This window comes from Salmo trutta, chromosome 5, assembly GCF_901001165.1.
Source record: "Salmo trutta chromosome 5, fSalTru1.1, whole genome shotgun sequence".
Lineage (NCBI taxonomy): Eukaryota > Metazoa > Chordata > Actinopteri > Salmoniformes > Salmonidae > Salmo > Salmo trutta.
Window position 1 is genome coordinate 54,921,772 of NC_042961.1, and position 23,105 is coordinate 54,944,876.

The 23,105-nt window shown below is 41.2% G+C and overlaps 1 protein-coding gene across 2 annotated transcripts in view; it reads right to left on the minus strand.

The window, feature by feature from the left end:
* Positions 1-20,460, minus strand: part of LOC115194556 (calsequestrin-1) — a 31,711-nt gene extending 11,251 nt beyond the window's left edge. Inside the window, exons 1-3 of one of the 2 annotated variants that reach the window (XM_029754344.1) lie at positions 19,901-20,460; positions 3,209-3,241; positions 1,398-1,491 (exon numbers count right to left, since the gene is read on the minus strand). In XM_029754344.1, coding sequence (XP_029610204.1) covers positions 1,398-1,491; positions 3,209-3,241; positions 19,901-20,137 — 364 coding nt within the window. In that variant the 5' untranslated portion in view covers positions 20,138-20,460. The remainder of the gene's footprint in view (positions 1-1,397; positions 1,492-3,208; positions 3,242-19,900) is intronic. The other variant, XM_029754345.1, reaches the window with a different exon arrangement.
* Positions 20,461-23,105: the final 2,645 nt, after the last annotated feature.

The following is a 23,105-nucleotide window of genomic DNA, read 5'->3' on the forward strand; positions in this document are numbered from 1 at the left end:
GTTTGCTACTGTAAGTCTATTACTGTAAGTCTACTACGGTAGGTCTACTACTGTAGCCCTACTACTGTAAGTCTACTACTGTAGCCCTACTACTGTAAGTCTACTACGGTTGGTCTACTACTGTAGGTCTACTACTGTAGGTCTACTAGTGTAGGTATATTACTGTAGGTCTACTGCTGTAGGTCTACTACGGTAGGTCTACTACTGTAGGTCTACTACTGTAGGTATATTACTGTAGGTCTACTACTGTAGGTCTGCTATTGTATTTTGTATATACTTGAAAATACACAGGATCAACAACATTACTTTCACTCCCCATTACTGGCTTGTATGACAAAGTGAAAAGAAGGAAGCCTGTGTTAAAATATCCACTCCAGATCATCCATTGTGTTTGCAAAAAGGCTGTTAAGTAATACTGCAAGACAACACAAATAAATAAATCAACTTTAGCCTAAATGAAAAACTACAGGTTTGTGTCAAATCCAACACAACACTACACAGAGTGAAACCCTCTGTATTTTGAATGGTGGCAGCATCATATTATGGGTATGCTTGTCACTGGCAGGAGCTGGGGAGTTTGTCAGGATCAAAATAAAAATGAGCAAACCCCGGGTAAACAGTTGGAGGAAAACCTCCCTAAAATCTAACCCTGGGATGGAGTTTTTATTTTTCAACGGGACAATTACACAACATTTTAATGTCCAACCAATCCCGTTATCGGGATTGTATGCTCAAGAGGTTTTAATGCCAAAGCTGCTGTGTTGAGTAATATGTGTTGAGTGTTTCTGAATGGTTGAGTCATTCAGGAACTCAGAGACAAGGTTTGAATATTGCTGGCCATCAATGATTCACAACCACATTTTCTGAGCATGTTGCTTTAAGAGTTGTGCAAAGTTTGTAGAATCTTATTCAAAATGATTAACAGCTGTAATTACCTGCCGAAGTTGCCCAACAAGTATTCACTTTGGGGTGTGAAGACATACGCAATCAAAACATCTTCATTTTTTATCAATTAGAACATTTTCTATAATTTTTCTTTCACTTTCAAAATGTGGAGTAGGTTGTGTAGAACTGTAGGAAAAAAATCGAATGAAATCCCTTTTTACATTTAATACTAAGACAGCAAAATGTGAAGACTGTGCAAGGGGTGTCTAAACTTTCACTAGGCCCTGCCTGTCAATCATTTGAGTTAGTTCAGGGCTAAAACAACATTGTGAGATGTCTGGGGGTCCCGAGGAGAGGTTTGAAAAGCACTGCTCTAATCTATTTCAACAGGAAAGATACCACACCTCGAGCAGAAGAGGGCAGGAGAGATCAGGATTCTATGTGAAGTGAGACTGAAAGACTGAGGTTTAATCGATGATGAAAAGGGGGTCAAGAGATGAGTGAGCTTTTACCCAGCTTCTTGGCGACAGAGAGGTCCTTCTTCTCATCCACAAGACCGAATCCAATGTCTTCATCATCGATATCATCAAGAACCTGGGCTGCAAGCTGCAGAGAATAAAGAGAATAAAGAGAATAAAGAAAGAAAGAAAGAAAGAAAGAAAGAAAGAAAGAAAGAAAGAAAGAGTGTAAGAGATGGAGCTGTATCAGAGCACATGGACCCTAGCATCCCAACGTCTGTTTTTACGCTCCATTTTTGGATCTCTAGATCTTGCTTATTTGAACAACCTTGAACGGATCTGACAGGTATCAGCAATATCGCTATAGCTCAACACTGTCCTCTGATAGGCTAGGTGACATTTTCAACATATTGCTTATACCTATCCAATAATTTCAGATCTACACAACTGCCTACAGGGACAGGGGGTTGACTTAGAACGGAATAGATATGTGTATGCCCCCCCCCCCCATGTTAATAGATGTGCCGTCCCCCAGGAATGAGGTGCTCAGCACTCCAGTCCTAGACACATATGACCACATCGCACTCCAATGGACTGCATGGAAAATATATTTCCCACATACTCTGTAAGCACTCCCACCCCCAACCATGGCATTTCCTCCCTCTTTCAAGGCCTTAAAAGCAAAAGCCTTAGAGCGCTGCCTTGCACTTTCTAAATCTGTGTGAAACTGGACCTATTGATGGATAGTTAGCCCAGCAAATGAGAGGGCAGAGAAAGAAGGGGGGGGGGGGCATGGTCCTAGTGTGTCGACAGGAAGAGACGTGGTCACGACAGGTGCAGTGGCCCGGTGGAAAAGGAGAAGGGCTCACGCTTTGTGAGAGTAAACTTACATACACTCGCTCACTAACACCTACTTGCAAAGACACACACAAACACAAACACACACCACAGACACACAAACACACATACTTTATTCTCATTTTAACCACCAGAGGCCACCAATCTATGGCAATACATGGAACAAAATTTCAGTAGAGAAAACATTGTACTCCAATTGATATCTAAGAATCACATAATTACAAATGTCTTAATTACAAATGTCTGCAGATTGGGTATCATTCAAAGGCAGGCAGTATCCATCAAGGAATATCCAGTGATATGTCCAGCCCACACAGTCAAGCTAGGCAACATCCACCCTAGCCAGGTCACGGTTCGGTCCAAGCCTCAACTCCACCTCAGCCATAACAACAGCCCTGAGATCCATTTTGGTTTGGACTGTGCTACCTGGTATCCTTGGCACGTCCTTATCCTAAACCCTGACCACAACTCTTACCTAAGCCTTACCTTAACCATTTTAAATGTCAACTTCAAATGGGGTCGGGAAGTCCCCAGGATCCCAGATAGCACGGACCATTCCCGGATAGCACCAAACCAAGATGGCCACCAAAACAAGAAGGCCAACATTATGTGGCTCAATCTGGTTTACAGTAAAGCCAGTGTGACAAGTACTGCTCTCGTGCCAAGCAATTCCTTTGGGCCAGCATCTATGTTTCGCATGAAATTGTTGAAAGGATGAATGAATGAATGAATGAAAGGATAAAGGAGTTAGACCAGCTGTAGACTGTCAGTTTGTTGTGTTATTTCGGTGACCTTTATTTGCCACATTACTTTCACTGCTGTAGTACAGAGAAGCAGTAATAGTCTGCTTCCCAAATAGCACCCTATTCCCTGTACAGTGCACTACTTTTGAACAGAGCCCATAGGGAATATGGTGCCATTTGGGACGCTGCGATAGAGCAAGCTGCTGAGGGTTTTGCTGTAGGGCAGCAGCTTTGTTGAGGGCTGGTTCGAAGGCCTGGACATACCTGGAACGTCAGGGCAGCTGGACTGGTGAGTAACTGTAGAGAGAAGTTATGCTTTAGCACAGGACATTCACGTGTAGTCCGGGATTCAATCAAAGGCGCATTGACGACAAGAGCACTGCTCTAGACTTTTTAAGGTCATTTACGCTTGAGCCAACATCCGCAGAGAAATTGTCTTTGAAAGGTGCGTTGTTGACAATGCGTCTTTGATTACATTTCGGCCATAACTACTACAAGACTGAGTAAACAAATGACAGTAAACAAAGGACAGTAAACAAGGGACAGTAAACAAGGGACAGTAAACAAATGACAGTAAACCAAGGACAGTGAACGAAGCATAACACAGTGTATGTGTCCCAATATCCATATTCATGTAGACTGCGTTGTCACTTTATTACTTTTACTTTATAGTAAATATATACTAATCACTAATATCCCACTGGGCACAGACTTCAATTTAACATCTATTCCATGTTGGTTCAACGTAATTTTGTTGAAATGCCATGGCAACAACGTTGATTCAACCAGTGTGTGCCCAGTGGGATTACTTGCCGATTTCATTACATCATCATAAAACATATTATGTTAGTATCATGAATATGGATATTAAGACATATGGACAGAGTCATGACATCACAGGACGGTGAATAGAATGTAGAATACTTCCACTGTACAGGACATTCCATAGAACACAGAGATGGTGACGGGTCAAGAGGCAGAGTAGAGAACAATCTAACTTCAATGGAGGTCAGAGTTCAGACTTTAGAATAAGCACAAATGCTCTTTGAACCACAAAGGCTATAGCTCGGGGCCCTTATCCACAAAGTGTCTTAAAGTAGGAGTACTGATTTAGAATCAGTTTGGCCTTTTAGATAATAAGAAATAAGACAGGAGGGACCTGATCTAAAAGCAGCACTCCTACTCTGAGACGCTATTTGAATAAACATTTTACTATGCAACATACAAATGATCCATTATGACAAACAGTTCTACTGTATAGTAAACTACTAGCCAGCCCAGTTGTCCTCACACAGGTTGACCATTTGATCTCCTAACTTTATATCTAGCCATTTCTGATCATTTCCACCTGTATCTCTGATTGACCACTGATTATAAAAATGTTTAACATGTTAAATTAAATGTGGTAAGACCTTTACCACATTTGCCAAGACTTTACAGAGTGGGGCAAAACTGGTCGCAATGACGTCTTTCAGCCAATATCTGTCGGCCGGTGTTATGCTTTTGAGAATGGAACCATCATTACCCCACAGAAAAAGAAAAAAAACACAGCCCCCTCCCACTTCTCCTTCTCCTCTGTCACAGGGTCAAAATAGTCTGAGCAGAGGTATTTCTAAGAGAGACTGAACTGAACTGGACTAGCGTTAGGGTGGGGAGCTGGGCAAGACAGTCCTAGAGCTATATAAGGCCTTCTGGGCAGCCCATCTGAGAAGCTATGACTAGGGCAGAGACACCGGGGAAGACGTGAAGGGCGGAGGGAGTGAAAGAGGGAGGAGAAGGGAGGGAAGGAGGGAGACTGAAGCAGATGAGAAGCTTTGATTATTAATTTAGGAGCGGGGAAGGAAGGGAAAGAGGAAGGGGGAGGAGAATGGATAGAGAAGGATACCTAATACACTGGCTAACACTGTTAGACTATCAATCATCTCCTCACAGAGAAATCACTGTCACTTCTGTCTCTCTCTGACTTGCAGTTTCTGTCTGATTCATTGTGACCATCGCTCTCTCTCTCTCTCTCTCTCTCTCTCTCTCTCTCTCTCTCTCTTTCGCTCTCTCTCTCTGTCTGTCTGCCTGTCTGTCTGTCGGTCTGTCGGTCTGTCGCTCTCCCTCGCTCTCTGTCTATCTCTCTCTCTCAGCTAGCATGAGTCACTCTGACTGACTCAAATTAATAAAAAAAAACTCCATAGTGAGACCAAAGGAGGTACGATATGATCCCACGTACGTGACTTGGAACTTTCTCTCGCTCACTTCTGGTACTGTATGTGCCAAGAGAAAGTGTGACTTATTGGAGGAGAGGTGGTGGTGGACTAACGGGAAAGAAAAGGTTGGATCTGACGATGATAATAATAACATGAATAATAATAACAGTAATAATGATAATAACAGTAATAATGATAACATTTATAATAATAACAGTGATAATAATAACAGTAATAATGATAATACCAGTAAAAGTAACACCAGTAATAATAATACTAGTAATGATAATAACAGTATGTCATGAGTTTCGTAATGAGCGGACCAAGGCACAGCGTGAGTATAGTTCCACATATTTTTAATCTCCGTGAAACAAACAAAACAATAAAGAAACAATGAAACGTGAAGTGATGACGTGCACACAGGCGACTAAACACAAACAATATCCCACAACACACAGGTGGGGAAATGGCTACCTAAATATGATCCCCAATCAGGGGCAACGATGAACAGCTGCCTCTAATTGGGAACCACATTAGCACCAACATAGAAATAGACATACTAGAACACCCCCTAGTCAAGGGCTCTCTATGGTCAGGGCGTGACACAGTAATAATGATAATACCAGTAAATGTAATACCAGTAATAATAACACTAGTAATGATAATAACAGTAATAATGATAATACCAGTAATAACAATAACATTAATAATAATAACAGTAATAATGATAATACCAGTAAATGTAATACCAGTAATAATAACACTAGTAATGATAATAACAGTAATAACAATAACATTAATAATAATAACAGTAATAATGATAATAACAGTAATAATGATAATAACAGTAATAACAATAACATTAATAATAATAACAGTAATAATGATAATACCAGTAATAACAATAACATTAATAATAATAACAGTAATAATGATAATAACACTAGTAATGATAATAACAGTAATAATGATAATAACAGTAATAACAATAACATTAATAATAATAACAGTAATAATAATAACAGTAATAACAATAACATTAATAATAATAACAGTAATAATGATAATAACAGTAATAATAATATCAGTACTAATAATAACAGCAATAATAATAACAGTAATAATGATAATACCAGTAATAACAATAACATTAATAATAATAACAGTAATAATGATAGTAAGAGTAATAATAATATCAGTACTAATAATAACAGCAATAATAATAACAGTAATAATGATAATACCAGTAAATGTAATACCAGTAATAATAACACTAGTAATGATAATAACAGTAATAATGATAATACCAGTAATAACAATAACATTAATAATAATAACAGTAATAATGATAATACCAGTAAATGTAATACCAGTAATAATAACACTAGCAATGATAATAACAGTAATAATGATAATACCAGTAATAACAATAACATTAATAATAATAACAGTAATAATGATAATACCAGTAAATGTAATACCAGTAATAATAACACTAGCAATGATAATAACAGTAATAACAATAACATTAATAATAATAACAGTAATAATGATAATAACAGTAATAATGATAATAACAGTAATAACAATAACATTAATAATAATAACAGTAATAATGATAATAACACTAGTAATGATAATAACAGTAATAATGAAAATACCAGTAATAACAATAACATTAATAATAATAACAGTAATAATGATAATACCAGTAATAACAATAACATTAATAATAATAATAACAGTAATAATGATAGTAACAGTAATAATAATATCAGTACTAATAATAACAGCAATAATAATAACAGTAATAATGATAATACCAGTAATAACAATAACATTAATAATAATAATAACAGTAATAATGATAGTAACAGTAATAATAATATCAGTACTAATAATACCAGCAATAATAATAACAGTAATAATGATAATAACAGTAATAATAATATCAGTAATAATAATATCATTGATAATAATAACAGCAATAATGACAATAACGTGAATAATAATAACATGAATAATAATAACATTGATAATAATGACAATAATAATGATAACAGTAATAATAATAACAGTAATAATTGTAATAATACATTTGTAGAGGGCACTTCCCACACTCAATGTGATAATGTTGATGAATGATGGGGTACAATTCCTCCTAAGATCTTGGAGCAGATTAACCAACCCTCAATCCTATCAATGGGATGAAGAAATGTCAGCCTCTGTTTCAATGCTTAGAGGCATCCTCATTCATATTCTATGGGTGAATGAAGGACAGTCTAAGTGCAAACAGGGAAAACAAAGAGGTAGTACATCCCTAGTTTCTTGTAAATCGCGCATTAACGTCATGTCCATAAATTAAAATAGCTCCATTGTTACAGTAAAGTGGTAGTTCTAGCAGGTCACCTCAACCTTGCTGAACCTGATCTGGGAGCTGAATCGTTTATCTTCAACCTTGCTGTGTGGCTGACCTTTGATGTGACGTAAAACTGATCTGGGAGCTGAACGCTGCTCGTTGTTTGATGAGTCACAACACGTCTGTGTATGCGTCACATCTGATTTGAGTGAGTCACTCACAGAGTGGAGCGGAGCATGGGACGTCTGACGGCCTCCATGATGTTATTATAGCATGTTTTTTTTGTATTAACAGCGCCAGTATATTGTGGTTGTCCTGACGTAATTGGGCAGGGCAAGGAAGGAGGGTGTGTTTATGACTGTGTGCATACTTATTACATCCATCCCTTCTACCTCTCCGTTCCGAAGGAAAGAAGAACACAAACTGATACAATTATGAACACAAAAGACTTCTCATTTGTGTCAAAAGCCATTTTTTCCCTTGCACCAATGTTATGATTAAACCACTTAGTTTTGATGCAGAGAGATTTGAGTTCTGTATGAGACCCCAGGACACCGAAGAGTCACATTTCTACCCATAGCCACTGAATAAGTGTTAGGAGTTCACAACTCAATCCCCGTAAAGAAACTCAATAGCAATACTGCCTTGTTAATTTACAGATTTTCTCCCCATTTTCAAGCCAGGAAACAAACTTCTCTGGAACAGGATAAAAACTAAAGTGATGCAAAAACAGAATGTGTCACAGAGCACCAGCAGGAACCAATCATAGCAGGGGAGGTGGTGACTCGCTCACGATGTGTGTGTGTGTGTGTGTGTGTGTGTGTGTGTGTGTGTGTGTGTGTGTGTGTGTGTGTTTGTTTGTGTGTGTGAGTGTGTGTGTGTGTGTGTGTTTGATGCTAAAACCAGTGTCAATTTTGGCAGTCTTTTTTTAGATTTAGTCTAGTCTTAGTCATTTTGACTAAAATATCACAAAGTCTTAGTCACATTTTTGTCATTTAAATAATGATTTAGTCTAGTTATTTAGTCAACTAAATGCTCTTTGATTTTAGTCACAACACATTTGTATTGCCTCATTAACCCATAGTAAACATAAATCACTGACTTCCACGTGAACAAACATACATAGCCTTGTCCTACCAACATATTATTCTGTATAACATCCTATACTCTTCCCAGCAGCAGAAATATATTTAAGAACAATAATATTATATAGGAATTATCTGGCCATGTCAATTCCTAATTCAGTCTAAGTAGATATTACACATTACATAGGAGAGAGAGAGAGAGAGAGAGAGAGAGAGAGAGAGAGAGAGAGAGAGAGAGAGAGAGAGAGAGAGAGAGAGAGAGAGAGAGAGAGGCCCCAGATGGTGTCACAAAGTATTGGTAAAGTAGACTGTTGTTTTACTATAAAACTTAATGCTGCTATTGTTTTTAATTTTGTAAAGCAGCTTGTGTTTCTTAACCAGGCAAAAGGTAGGTAACTAGAAGGCTGGTGGTGACTGGTTCGCTACGTTGAAACAAGAAAGTCGCCTGCGCAATGTGTATAATTGGAGGCGGAGTCTGATTTTAGTCACAGAGATAATTTAGTCTGGTCTCGTTTATGTCAACTGAAATGATAAATCTTTTAAGTTTAGTTATAGTTTTTCCTGGGTCTATTTAGTCAGTTGTAGTCTCGCCACTGAAAAATAGGTCTTTGACGAATATTTTAGTGACAATTTCTGTTCACAAAATGAGCAATGTGCTGGACACACCAGGACATTCCTAAGAGCCCAGGGATGCAGAATAAGAAGGCCTTCCAGTTCTATCCCATCCACTCCCAGCTAAAGTGTAAATAAGTCATGGATGTAGCTGTAAAATATCAGTGTGTGTGTGTGTGTGTGTGTCTGAGTATGTGTGCGTGTGTGTGTGTGCGTATGTGTGTGTGGTTGTATGTGTGGTTGTATGTGTGTGTGTGTGTGTGTGTGTGTGTGTGTGTGTGTGTGTGTGTGTGTGTGTGTGTGTGTGTGTGTGTGTGTGTGTGTGTGTGTGTGTACAGTATGTTTGATGCTGAACACATCCCTACAGCCTACAGCGACGTGTTACATAACAGTGCACTGGGTGGGCATTAAAGATTCAAACAACAGATTTAAACGTGCTGAGAAAAAGCAGCCAGCAGAGTTTTGTTTAAAGGCAACACGTGGGTGAGACTTAGTAAGTCAGAGTTTGAGTGGCAGTTTTGTCACAGTTTGAATCAAAGTTTAAGTCAGTTTTAAGTAACAGTTTGAATCTGTTTAAGTCAGTTTTATGTCACAGTTTGAATCAAAGTTTAAGTCAGTTTTAAGTCACAGTTTGAATCAGAGTTTAAGTCAGTTTTAAGACACAGTTTGAATCAGAGTTTAAGTCAGTTTTAAGTCACAGTTTGAATCAGAGTTTAAGTCAGTTTTAAGACACAGTTTGAATCAGAGTTTAAGTCAGTTTTAAGTCACAGTTTAAGTTTAATTCCACTGGGGGAATCAAATGAACTGATATCCATTCTAAATCATATCAGACTTAACACCAACACAACTACAGTATCTGCTGGAGGGCTCCGGGGTTAAGGTTCCTCTAGGCACAGATCTAAGGTCAGCTTCCCCTCCCTCATTCCTACGATGAACCATTAGAGGGGAAAATACAAAACTGACCCAAGATCACCGTCTGGGGCAGCTTCACCCTACACCGTCTGGAGGAGTGTTAATGAGCTCTGTTTGTCACCATCGGTGAGTGACTCATGCTCACTACATGAGCTCCATCGCAGCTGTGACACACACCAAACCAGCCAACCAGCCAATACCCTCCTCGCATCACACATTACTCTGCAGTCGTCAGGTGTTGGTTAGCCAAGCAGGATAGATCTATCAAAGAGAGGCCTTGTGGCAAAGCTTTATCAAACACTGTCTATTCTCCTGGAGTACCTCATTCTGGCTATTTTACCTGTATTTAAGAGGCAGAACACAGGCCTAAGATGCACAATAACACACAGTAAACCACACAACAATACTAGGAGTATTTTTCTGACCACATGACCTTAACCGACAATACAATACTACTAACTATATAACTACAGCTCCTATTAGTAGCCATGGTACAGTAGTATACTGTATATCTCTAAAAATGTGCTCAATATCGTGTACATATTAGGCCCAAGATGTTACAACATGATACTCAAATAAACAGGTGTTTATATATGTTTATACTTCGGAGTAACCATGACAACAGCAAGTGAAAACCACACTTTTCCACTTTTGCCTCTCCCTCTAGTTCCGATCTACAAAGCAAGAAATAAAATAAAAATCTAAATTCAGATTTTAAAGTTTAACCAGGCTTTTTGCTCCCCCGTCTTTCAATGTGTGTGTGTGTGTGTGTGTGTGTGTGTGTGTGTGTGTGTGTGTGTGTGTGTGTATGTGCTTTCCCGGCCCTAACATTACCTCTCCTATGAATAAGATATAAAAATACATTCCAACTTTCAGTACGCCTACAGAGAGGGAGGAGGGTCATTCATTAATCATTAGGCACAACACGAAGTACAGACTATTATAACACAACAGCAACGTGTGTGTATGCGTCTTCTCTAAGCCTCCCAGTAGAAACACAATGGAACAACAGTGTGTCACGTTGCCTGTCGCTTGTGACTAAATCTGGGAACGACAACCTCAACGAGGTCAAATCCACCTCAAAGGAACTTTAACAGTGATCATCCACCTAATAGGAGCACAATAAACAGACCCGCATAGAAGCACAATAAACAGATCCGCATAGAAGCACAATAACAGAAATGTATTCTCTTTTAGACATTAAAGAGATTCCAAGGCTTTGATGTCCCACATTCTTCTGAATTCTACCTCCGAATCTACATATGATGTTCAGTAATGCTGAGGCCCAAACATTTCCTGAATGATTCTAGAATGAAAAGCTATTCCAGTGCACACAGCATAAGTTAATTATAGAGCTCAGCAACCTAGTAGTCACAACTATCAGCTGCACCATACTGTAATCTCCAGAAGGGGGCAGATTCAGTGCAAACCCACATAGGAAATAGTGAAAAACAAGAAGGGGATGTGATAGAACTAAAGACAGTGACAGCACCCAAATCATCTCTGATACAAGACCACTCAGAAGAACTTCCTAGCTTAAAGGCGTGGGCCTAAACAGACTAGGTAGGCTAGATTGAGGGAAGCATTAAAGGGTTGAATGTCAGTGTCATGGAGGGTTGGGTAAATTTAGCCCGACATAGACAGAGAGAGAGCAGCCGGCCGGCCGCTTCAACAGGGACTATTTTGGCAAGGCTTTGGGGACTTGCTGACAAGTACAGTATCAAACCCCCATAGCTGTCTGTTACAGGCTGCAGCTAGCCAACGCTGCAGAATCAGTGAGTGTGTGTGTGTGTGTGTGTGTGCGTGCGTGCGTGCGTGTGTTTTTGCCAGAATCTGGGGATAGGAGTCTGATTATCTGATAGGTTAGAAAACTGCTGTGTGCTGTAGTGTTTGGGGAAAACAGACTGTTGCTGGGATGGAAGAAGATGGAGAATGCGTAAGGGCCTGACACCAATATCCTGTTGTTTTCTGTAGTAATGACCAAATACATCGCTAGGCCTGGGGTGTAGCCTAGAGGGTTCTATCTGGAACCAAAACGGGTTATCCTGTGGGGACAGCCGAAGAACCCTTTTGGAGTTTTTTTTTCTAAGAGGATCTGTAGAGAAGAATGGAAGAAACACCCCAAATACAGGTGTGCCAGGCTTGTAGCATCATACCCAAGAAGACTCGAGGTTGTAATCGCTGCCAAAGGTCATTCAATAAAGTACTGAGTAAAGGGTCTGAATACTTATGAAAATGTGATATTTCAGTTTTTTATTTTTAATACATTTGCTAAGATTTCTTAAAACCCGTTTTCACTTTGTCACTATGGGGTAGTATGTGTAGATTGATGAGGGGGAAAAAAACTATTTAATACGTTTTAGAATAAGTCTGTAACGTAACAAAATGTGGAAAAAGTGAAGGGTTCTGAATACTTTCCGAATGCACTGTAAACACATCTTTGTATGACTGACAGTAACCTCCTATACCATGTAACCTATTTAGGTCACACTTTATTTAGATAGTCCCCCATAGATGATCTACAGACGTTCATACCATCAACAAACTGACAAACTGCATATCTACTGTTAGGGCTGTGTTCAGAGTTAGAGTAAACACACATATCTTTTTATGACTCATAGGCTGCGTTTACACAGGAAGCCCAATTCTGATGTTAATTTATCATCAATTGGTCTTTTGACCAATCAGATCAGCTCTGAAAAAAGATCTGATGTAAAACGATCTGTTGTGATTGGTCGAAAGACCAATTAGTAGAAAAAATATCAGAACTGGGCAGCCTGTGTTAACGCAGGCATAGTAACCTATGCCATGTACAGTACCTACTTAATCCTAGATATTTTGGACACAGCCTGACTCTCTTCTGATCATGCAAAAGTATTTTCATATCATATCAAATGTCTCTGACATCATATGCTATATACATTACATATACCCACACAAATGCATAGTCATCCTAGTGATTGATGTGCAATAAATCCCTCTAGTGCAGAGTCCATCTTGCTCAGAAAGGTGTACAGTAACAGCATCATAGATAGGATATTTGTCAATATGTATTCCCATACCTCTCCTGTATATTACTAATTTCCAGACCTGGGTTCAAATACTATTTGAAATCATTTCAACTACTTTAGCTGCACTTGACTGAGCATGACTGAGCTTGCCTGTCGCAGAGGAACCAATAGAATAGTCCCGCAAACACTCAACGTTTTTGATTTTGAATAGTTTTTTGAACCCAGGTGTGGAAATGATTAATGTGCTAGAAAGGTGTGGAAACGCAGTAGAATCAACATTGGGTAAGAGTTGTCTCACACACACACACACACACACACACACACACACACACACACACAAACACACAAGGAGAAACTGTAGTTGTTGAAGTTCTAGATTGTGCTTATACTAAATAACAGGATATGCATAAAGTTGTTTTCCTCCTGTCACATCTTGTCACATGGGGGTGAATCAAACACACACTCACACACAAACACACACACACACACACACACTGAGAAAAAGAAAGAAATCTCTGTGTGAGTGTATTCTTCAATCCCCGTGGCATCATGCCCCAACTATTGGAGCTGTGAGATGATGACGGAATGTGTCCTCCTAACTTGGGATATGTCTCAATAACTTAAATAGCTTCCTCTCCTCGAAGACTAGGGCAGGACAGGTAGGAGTTTGTCATAACCAGAATAAACTCTACAGGATATAGCCTAGCGTTTCCCCCTCAGTTCATGTCTGATGACACTGCCCACTGGGCACAGACGTCATTTCAACGTCTAGTTTTGATTTACATTTGGTTGAGTTGTCAACTAACGTGAATTCCTTTATGTTATCAAATTCCTTTATGTTTATGACTTTTTGCAAATCCATTCAGTTTTCCATATTGATTCAATGTCATCACACATATATTTTTGTTGAAATGACATGGAAACAACATTGATTCCGGCAATTTCTGCCCAGTGGGTCTGTTGCAGTCAAGGTCAGAGTTAAAGAGGCTATGGTCTTCTAGCTGGCTGGCTGGCTGACTGGCACAGAGTCGCCAGGCTTTGGAAAATCCTTTCAACGAGCTCCTAATTCATTCACTCATTAACTAAGATTATGATCTGGACCTGGTCCACGTTGTGCTGTTGATCTGTTCATTCCAAAGTGTCATCAGAGGAAAGGCATTTATGGACTGTAACAGTCAGGAAATGGAGAGCTGGACTGAAAGAATAGTTTGATTATCACATTTCAGAACGAGGAACAGACTATAGAAAAATGCAAACTATGACACACAAGAACACTGCACAACTTAACCATAGGCTACTTCATCCTTTGTAGCATTTTAATCATCCCCAAATGTTGTACTCAGTTCTAAAACTTTTTTACATTTCTTAGTTAGTAGCAGTAAGGCTTGCAAAACATCGTTATTCTCGTGAGAACTTGCAGTAATCAAAGTCTGAAGCTTGTTGTTGTTCCCGCTGCTGCCTAATGAACAAGCAGTTCAACTAGTGCAACTGATCTACACAATAATTAGTTGAACTAAATATGTTTGCGCTGTGCTGGAGCAAAAGCCTGCACTCACTGCAGCCTGTTGATGCCGCAATACTCTACTAATGTTTGCAGAGTAGGGACTATGAGCTCATTGTTTACAGGTAGGGTTGGAAGCTCACTGTTTGCAGGGTAGGTACTGTGAGCTCACTCTTTGCAGGGTAGGTGCTGTGAGATTACTGTTTGCAGGGTAGCTACTGTGAGTTTAATGTTTCCATAGTAGTGCCTGTGAGCTCACTGTTTGCAGGGTAGGGACAGTGAGCTCACTGTTTACAGGGTAGGGACAGTGAGCTCACTGTTTACAGGGTAGAGACTGTGAGCTCACTGTTTGCAGGGTAGGGACTGTGAGCTCACTGTTTATAGGGTAGGGACTGTGAGCACACTGTTAACAGGGTAGGGTCTGTAAGCTCACTGTTTGCAGGCTATCTCAGTCCATATCTCAATCCATGTCCCAAAGGAGGGTTAAAACTACACCGCAGTTTGACCCAGAGACAAAGTTAAATACAGTATCATGTGTGAACTCATGTACCATTTACTTTTCATACAAACTATAAAGTACATTTATCTTTTCAAAGACATAGACCCATAAAACCTATAGCTGCCCGCTGCCCCTTAGTGTCCCACTTCATGTTAGGCCAGGTCAGTCCTGTCCCATAGAAGATTTAAAACTACACCCTAATTTGACCCAAGGAAACTTCAGTATCATGTGGACCCTACTACAGTGGATGCATCTCTTGTTCACTCTATTCCCCTCTTTTCAAAGCCATTGAGCCATAAAGGCCTAACTGCCCACTGTCCCCCTTCTATGACATGAAGAACCAGATGTCCTGCTGCCCCCTTTAGCCAGTATCCCATTCAGCCTATGAGGTTGACCCTTGACCTTTCTGCTTAGAGTACATTCCTAGATGCATAAATCAAGGCACTCCTCAGGCTTTGGGTTACAGTATTCCTTTACTGACCAGACCTCGACCACTCTCTGTCTCCCTACCTTAGATACATGGTATAGACCTAGCTCCCAGTCCCTACCCTGCAAACAGTGGTAGAGCAATGGTGCCCAATATTAGCTATGTAGGTCCAAGGAGCGTTAGTCAGGCAACGACCGAAAAATCATTGTACAGTGTGTTGCAGAGTTATCTGATGTCTGGTGTACCAACATTCTTCATGTTCTTCTTCTTAGGTATAACCCTGAGGTCTGGTCAACATAATGGCTTTAGAGTCCCATAGTGAAACTGAAAGTACAGTGCAAAACCGTGGTGTAGGCTACTTAGGTACTTTACTATGCTTAGGTGCCTTGGGCGATACTTAGCAACGACTCAGCATATTACGTCTTTAACTTTTGATGGAATCCTGTGAGATTTGGATGTGTATACCCAGTAGACATATTGCACATTAAAATACCCTGACAGGCAGACATAGATATTTTCAGGGTAGAATGTTACAAATTCAAGTACAGCTACACATAACCTAACCACTGGGTAAAAACTGGTTGAATCAATGTTGTTTCCACGTCATTTCAATCAAATAAATCAATGTGACGACATTGACTCAACGTGGCATTTTGTCTTTTCTTTACCCAACTTTTAACCTAAATTCAATGACATGGTGCATTTCTTTTTTTCACGTTAGCTGACAACTCAACCAAACGTTCAATAAAACTCAAGTTTGTGCCCAGTTGGTAGATGCTACTCATAGCCTAAATCGACACAGAATCCACCATAGTGTAGTGTGCTAAGCTAGCATGAGTCACTGACAAAGATATTCTCTATAGAATACCACATAGCTAACCACTTCCCTAGGCATAATGTAGTGCAGAAATGCTAGCTCACCAGTACTACACATAGTGCAGCAATGCTACACATTCTCAATAGAATCCACCATAGAGCCAACCAGTTCCCTATGACTTAAGGTAGTAATGCTAGCTTAGCTTACATTAGTCATTGTTGTTCGAGCCTAGTAAAGTAGAGCAATGCTAGCTAGCATGAGTCACTGTTGTTAGGCCTAGTGCAGCAATGCTAGTTTTCCTAGCATGAGTCATTGTTAGCTAGCATGAGTCTATGTTGTTAGGCCTGGTGCAGCAATGCTAGTTTTCCTAGCATGAGTCATTGTTAGCTAGCATGAGTCGATGTTGTTAGGCCTGGTGCAGCAATGCTAGTTTTCCTAGCATGAGTCATTGTTAGCTAGCATGAGTCGATGTTGTTAGGCCTGGTGCAGCAATGCTAGCTAGCATGAGTCACTGTCGTTATGCCTAGTGCAGCAATGCTAGCTTTTGCTAGCCTAAGTCATTGGCGTTTGAGCCTATCACAGTAAAGCAATTATAGCTAGCATGAGTCAATGTTGTTACGCCTACTGCAACAGTCACTGACTGACTCAAATTAAGACGCATCTCCATAGTGACCAAACAGCTGCAATCTGGACCCATTTATAGTAGGCTTGGTACTTTCATTGAGAACAAAGAACTCTCTCTCGCTCTCAGCATTTCTCAATCAGGATTGTTATAATCACACCTCATGAACACAAACTGCACAGGCATGAACACTGATACTCTCCCACACCCAAATAATCCTCAAGCAACATCATATACTCCTCAACATCACATAAACCCAAAAACCGATACGCCCAACCACATTTAGATGTAGCATCTTCCTCTCAGTGGTCTTGTTTTTCAACCCAGAGAGATACACTATAACCTGACTCCAGCAGGGTTAGAGGGGAGACAGACCGGGATGACTCTCGCTAGCGTTTTGACCTTTGATCTCTCTGAGAAGAAGATGCTGAAGGTGTCGTCCGCGACAGCAGAGCAACGTGTTGCCACAGCCCCGCTTAGACGAGGAGGATTCAGTCTCGGGCGGCAGTAAAACCAGGAGTCCTATTTGCTATGGACACAAGAGGACATATTCGCGATCTCGTACACATGGAGAGTCACACTACTTGTCTTAACTGTCAGTGTTATTGGTGTGTCTGCATTCTCTCTCTCTCTCTCTCTCACTCAGCAGTCTTAACAGTTAACCTCTAGACTACCAATTCAATAAGCTTTTCACATAAACACTGCTTTTGAATCCAGACACTGTCACAACCTCAACCACAATGCTCAATCTAAAGAAAGAAACAAGCATCAACAAAAATGACGTCATGTGGCTAGACTGCTGCAATTTGTAGCTAACGGTTAAATCAATCCATGCTGAGCCTCTTTATGGTTTTGGGATATCCATGAGGAGACAGCAGTTTCAGAAGTCTGATCAACACAGTTAGAGCTAGATAGAGGACATTAGATTACACATCTTACGCTACTCATCTGTCCAATAGCATTACAGGACATCACACAGACGAAGAGAAAACATATGAAATGTTCCCAGCTGTGAAATGCGTCGGAGCATGTCACACCACCTAAACCACCATGCTAGACCATTCCTCTGATCAATATCTTGAGACTTTAGGGTCTTCGCTGCAATAAAACCAATAACATATTTTTGTATTGCATGTTTATTGGGTCCATCATTTAACAATGAATGAATCCCATTTGGTAGTAATGACCTGCTATTTTCAGTATGTGTTTTAGACCCCTGAGAGCTAGTTACCGATTGGCTAGGAGTCAGCGGTATGAAAATAGGGGTCTAGCTACTCAACAACTCCTCACACGCGCACCCTGCTCAACTCAGGCATATTCACCCAGTCCATCGATCATATCCAAAGCGTGATAGGTACATAAACAATGATTTAAGACACTGACCTGAGACCAAGCATTGGGTGTTATGGTACATAGAGAGCAGTTCATTTTTTAAACTAGGCAAGTCAGTTAAGAACAAATTCTTGTTTACAATGACAGCCTAAGAACAGTAGGTTAACTGCCTTGTTCAGGGGCAGGATTTGAGCCACCAACCTTTCGGTTACTGGCCCAACGCTCTGACCACTAGGCTACCTGCCACCCTACAGTTAGAGCTATGAGATATGGCCCCATGCTCTCTCTCTCCCTAGAGGGCTTCTTTCTAACCACGCTACCCCTGTCCAGAGCTATTTACAGTCGTGGCTTACAGATAGCCCTACTCTAGACCTGGAAGAAGACACTGTCAGTCTCAGAGTATGAGTATTTTCCTTTTCATTACAATTAATAAGATTAAATGGATGGGGGGGGGGGGTTCCTGATCCTAGATCAGCAATCCTACTCTGACGATTGATACATACAGCCCCAGGTCCCTCGTGTCCATGTAATTGATTAGGATCTAAAAAACTGACCCTAGATCAGCACTCCAACTCTGAGAGGACTGATGCATACAGCCCCCGGTTTAGCCTGGTCTGCTGTGCGCTTGCAGGGAGGGCAGTGTGCAGAAGAACATATCGGTTGTTGTTATGATGTCATAGTCTATTTCCAACCCATTACCGATTCAACAGTTTGGCCATTCGTCGACTGTGGCCGCATACTATACTTGCATACACACACAAGCCGCTTGGACACCATCAATCAGGACCAAATAACCTAGAGAAGCCCAAAGCAAAAGTATTTAGGACTGCAGACCAGACCAGCTTCAACTCTGTTAACAACAACCAATAACATGACGTGACCGAGACCCACTCATTTGGAGCACTCCATATCCTGGCTAAGTCTAACCAGGTTAGACTGACTTGGGATAGACAATAGACTTGGTAAAGACTGATCGACACAGCTATTAAGGTGTTTTTTTCAGCATCTCTCAGCATTTAGTCTTCTCCCCTGCCATCTTGTCTCCCCTCTCTCTCATCCTCTCTTCCCTCCATTTCTTCTGACTTGATGATGCTGGCTTCCTGTGATGTACCTACATCTCCACTGATGCTGTGTGTCTCTTCCTCATTGTTGCCCCTCCCTCCATTCTCTCATTCCTCGGCTTCCTTACATCCACTCTCCCACCCTTCACCTTCTTCTCTGCACCTCGAGGTTCATCCTCACTAGGACCGAACTCCAGGACCATCTCCTGCATCTCCCTCATTCCTCCACCCTCAACCCTTCATGCCTCCATTCCCTTTTCCCCCTCATCCCTCCGCTTCGTCATGCTGTCCCAACACCCACCTACAGGGTCATGCCCTCCATCTCCCTCATCCTCGCATCCCTCAATCCACTCTTTGCCTCTACAACCCTTATTCCCCTCATCCCTCCGATCGTTCATGCTCCTTGGGACACACCTTGAGGGCCAGCTCCATCTCAAAGACTCTTAACTGTTCCCTCCCTACCTCACTCATCGTCTCAATCCACCCACCCTCCATCCCTCCATTCATTCCCTTTAGGACCTACCTCCAGGGCGAGTTCCTCCATCTCAAAAGTTTTCTGGGCGTTTTTGTTGTTCTCCACATGTGCATGGTAGTAGATCACCATCACATCGTACTTCTTCATCACAGATTTGTAATTCTTAGTGTTGAGATCATGGACGCGGTCTTTCCCATCATACTCAGGGATCTCCAGACCCTTCTCCCCCCAGGACAGGGTCCCCAAGGAGAGCAGGGCCCCCAGAAACACCCAACCCCACTTCATGGTTCCAGGTTATTGTTGGTTCGCGACACTCAAGTCTCCCACGACTCGGACGCCAATGGATGAATTGTTTAATGTTTTGTAAAAAAAAAGATATATATATAAATATATATATGTTTTACGTTGTTCCTAAAATACACAAAACACTACACCTAGGAACAAGGTCCACTTCGTTTCGACGCCGGCCAGAGAAGAGCAGGTCGGAGTGTTGAATCCCCCCTTTTAAAAAAATGGCACGTGGGCTCAGACGCTACTGGCCAGGGGGGTGAGGGGGGGATATATAACAACGAGAGTGAGTTGGAGGGAGAGAGAAGCAGGCTGAAGACCCAGGGCGAGTTGACCTCTGAAAAAGTAGGGAGAGAAAGTAGAAGGGGGGGTCTTAATGACGAGGGGTTTGGGGGGGTTAGAAAATAGCAAATGGGTGGGAACGTGGGAGGGGCTATCTTAGGGCCACCTGTTGGATGCCATGGCTACGGAAAGAGGGAGGGAGAAGAGAAAGAGACATACCTAGCGTCAGGGAGGGGAGAAGGTATGGGTGACAGAGAGAGGGAGTGAGAGAGGGAGGATTCCATTCCCATATTAAGTTTTGTAGAGGTCCCTGACCATGCCTAAAAATACTGACACCGAAGGTGTGAGCATTTACAAGATGGCCACCATGGAATTCTGAGGGTTGATGAGCTATACTGTGGAGAGAGAGAGACATATTGAGAGCGTCATATAATCATCAACATGCGTATTTATTATTTGTTTTACCTTTATTTAACTAGGCAAGACAGTTAAGAACAAATTCTTATTTACAATGACAGCAGGGGCAGAATGACAGATTTTTACCTTGTCAGCGGGCAGGCGGGCGGGCGGGCGGACGGGCAGACAGGCAGACAGGCAGGCAGGCAGACAGACAGACAGACAGACAGACAGACAGACAGACAGACAGACAGACAGACAGACAGACAGACAGACAGACAGACAGACAGACAGACAGACAGACAGACAGACAGACAGACAGACAGACAGACAGACAGACAGACAGACAGACAGACAGACAGACAGACAGACAGACAGACAGACAGACAGACAGACAGGGCACCAATTCTATAGAACAGAGTACAGGGCATATATTTATAGTTATGGTGATATCCCCTATGAACAATTTTAAGAATATCAATAACCCAATATCCCATGATGGACTACAAGATAAATATTTTAATGGCCATTTTGCGACTATTGTTATTACATTTGCAAAAACCTGGCAGACCTGTCAGTGAATAAAGGTACTAAAAGAGCCAGAGAGAGAGAGACAGAGATCAAAATCCAGAAAAGAGCCGTTAAATTCTACAACCACCTAAAAGGAAGTGATTCCCAAACCTTCCATAACAAAGCCATCACCTACAGAGAGATTAACCTGGAGAAGAGTCCCCTAAGCAAGCTGGTCCTGGGGGTCTGTTCACAAACACAAACACACCCCACAGAGCCCCAGGACAGCAACACAATTAGACCCAACCAAATCATGAGACAAAAAGATAATTACTTGACACATTGGAAAGAATTAACAAAAAAACTGAGCAAACTAGAATGCTATTTGGCCCTAAACAGAGAGTACACAGTGGCAGAATACCTGACCACTGTGACTGACCCAAACTTAAGGAAAGCTTTGACTATGTACAGACTCAGTGAGCATAGCCTTGCTATTGAGAAAGGCCGCTGTAGGCAGACCTGGCTCTCAAGAGAAGACAGGCTATGTGCACACCACCCACAAAATGAGGTGGAAACTGAGCTGCACTTCCTAACCTCTTGCCAAATGTATGACCATATTAGAGACACATATTTCCCTCAGATTACACAGATCCACAAAGAATTCAAAAACAAACCCGATTTTGATAAACTCCCATATCTATTGGGTGAAATACCACAGTGTGACATCACAGCAGCAAGATTTGTGACCTATTGTCACAAGAAAAGGGCAACCAGTGAAGAACAAACACCGTTGTAAATACAGCCCATATTTTTGTTTATTTATTTTCCCTTTTGTACTTTAACCATTTGCACTTCGTTACAACACTGTATATATACATAATGACATTTGTAATGGAACTTCTGTGAAGTGTAATGTATATTATCTACTTCACCTGCTTTGGCAATGTTAACATGTTTCCCATGCCAGTAAAGCCCCTTGAATTGAATTGAATTGAGAGAGAGAGCTGAAGCCAGAGTGAGAGACAGTGAGAAAAAGGGAGAGCTAAAAAGAGAGAGAGAGCATGTCAGATATTCGTTTATAGAGAGAGAAAGCCTAACGTTGTCATTTTTTTAGCTTTGGCCGACTGTGACATATGTTGGCTAGTGTTGCGTGCATGTCTGCATGTAACACTATATTAGTGAGTGTATATATATTTAGGGGGCTTGGAGAGAGAGAGAGCGAGAGAGAGAGAGGTATTTACACACTAGAGCTGGGATGATAAAGCGGAAATGTGAGAAAGAAGGAGCGCTAAAGAGGGAGAGAGCATGTCAGATATTAGTTTACAAAGTGAAACAGGAGAGGAGAGTTATTAATAATGGTGTAACCTGACCTCTCCTGACCTCTCCTGCTGGCTCATGCAGTTTAGGCCTATTTAGATCCCAGGCCCAGAGGAAGAGGGTGCAGGAAGATGGTACTGTAGGTATGGGGTAGGTAACTATAGCAAGGTTGGAGGAACATCTGTTTTATTCGTGGTGTATGTACGAGAGAGAGAGAGAGAGAAAGAGAGAGAGAGATAGACTGAGTGTGTATCTTTGATTATAGTCAACCAAGCCTGTGTGTGTGTGTGTGTGTGTGTGTGTGTGTGTGTGTGTGTGTGTGTGTGTGTGTGTGTGTGTGTGTGTGTGTGTGTGTACTAGGACACCCTTCCCCCCCAGGATATGATGACCACCGACAGATAGCGTGTACGGTATTGCACCTCAGTGGACAACAGCACCCTCACCTGGCCGTAGCAGTAAT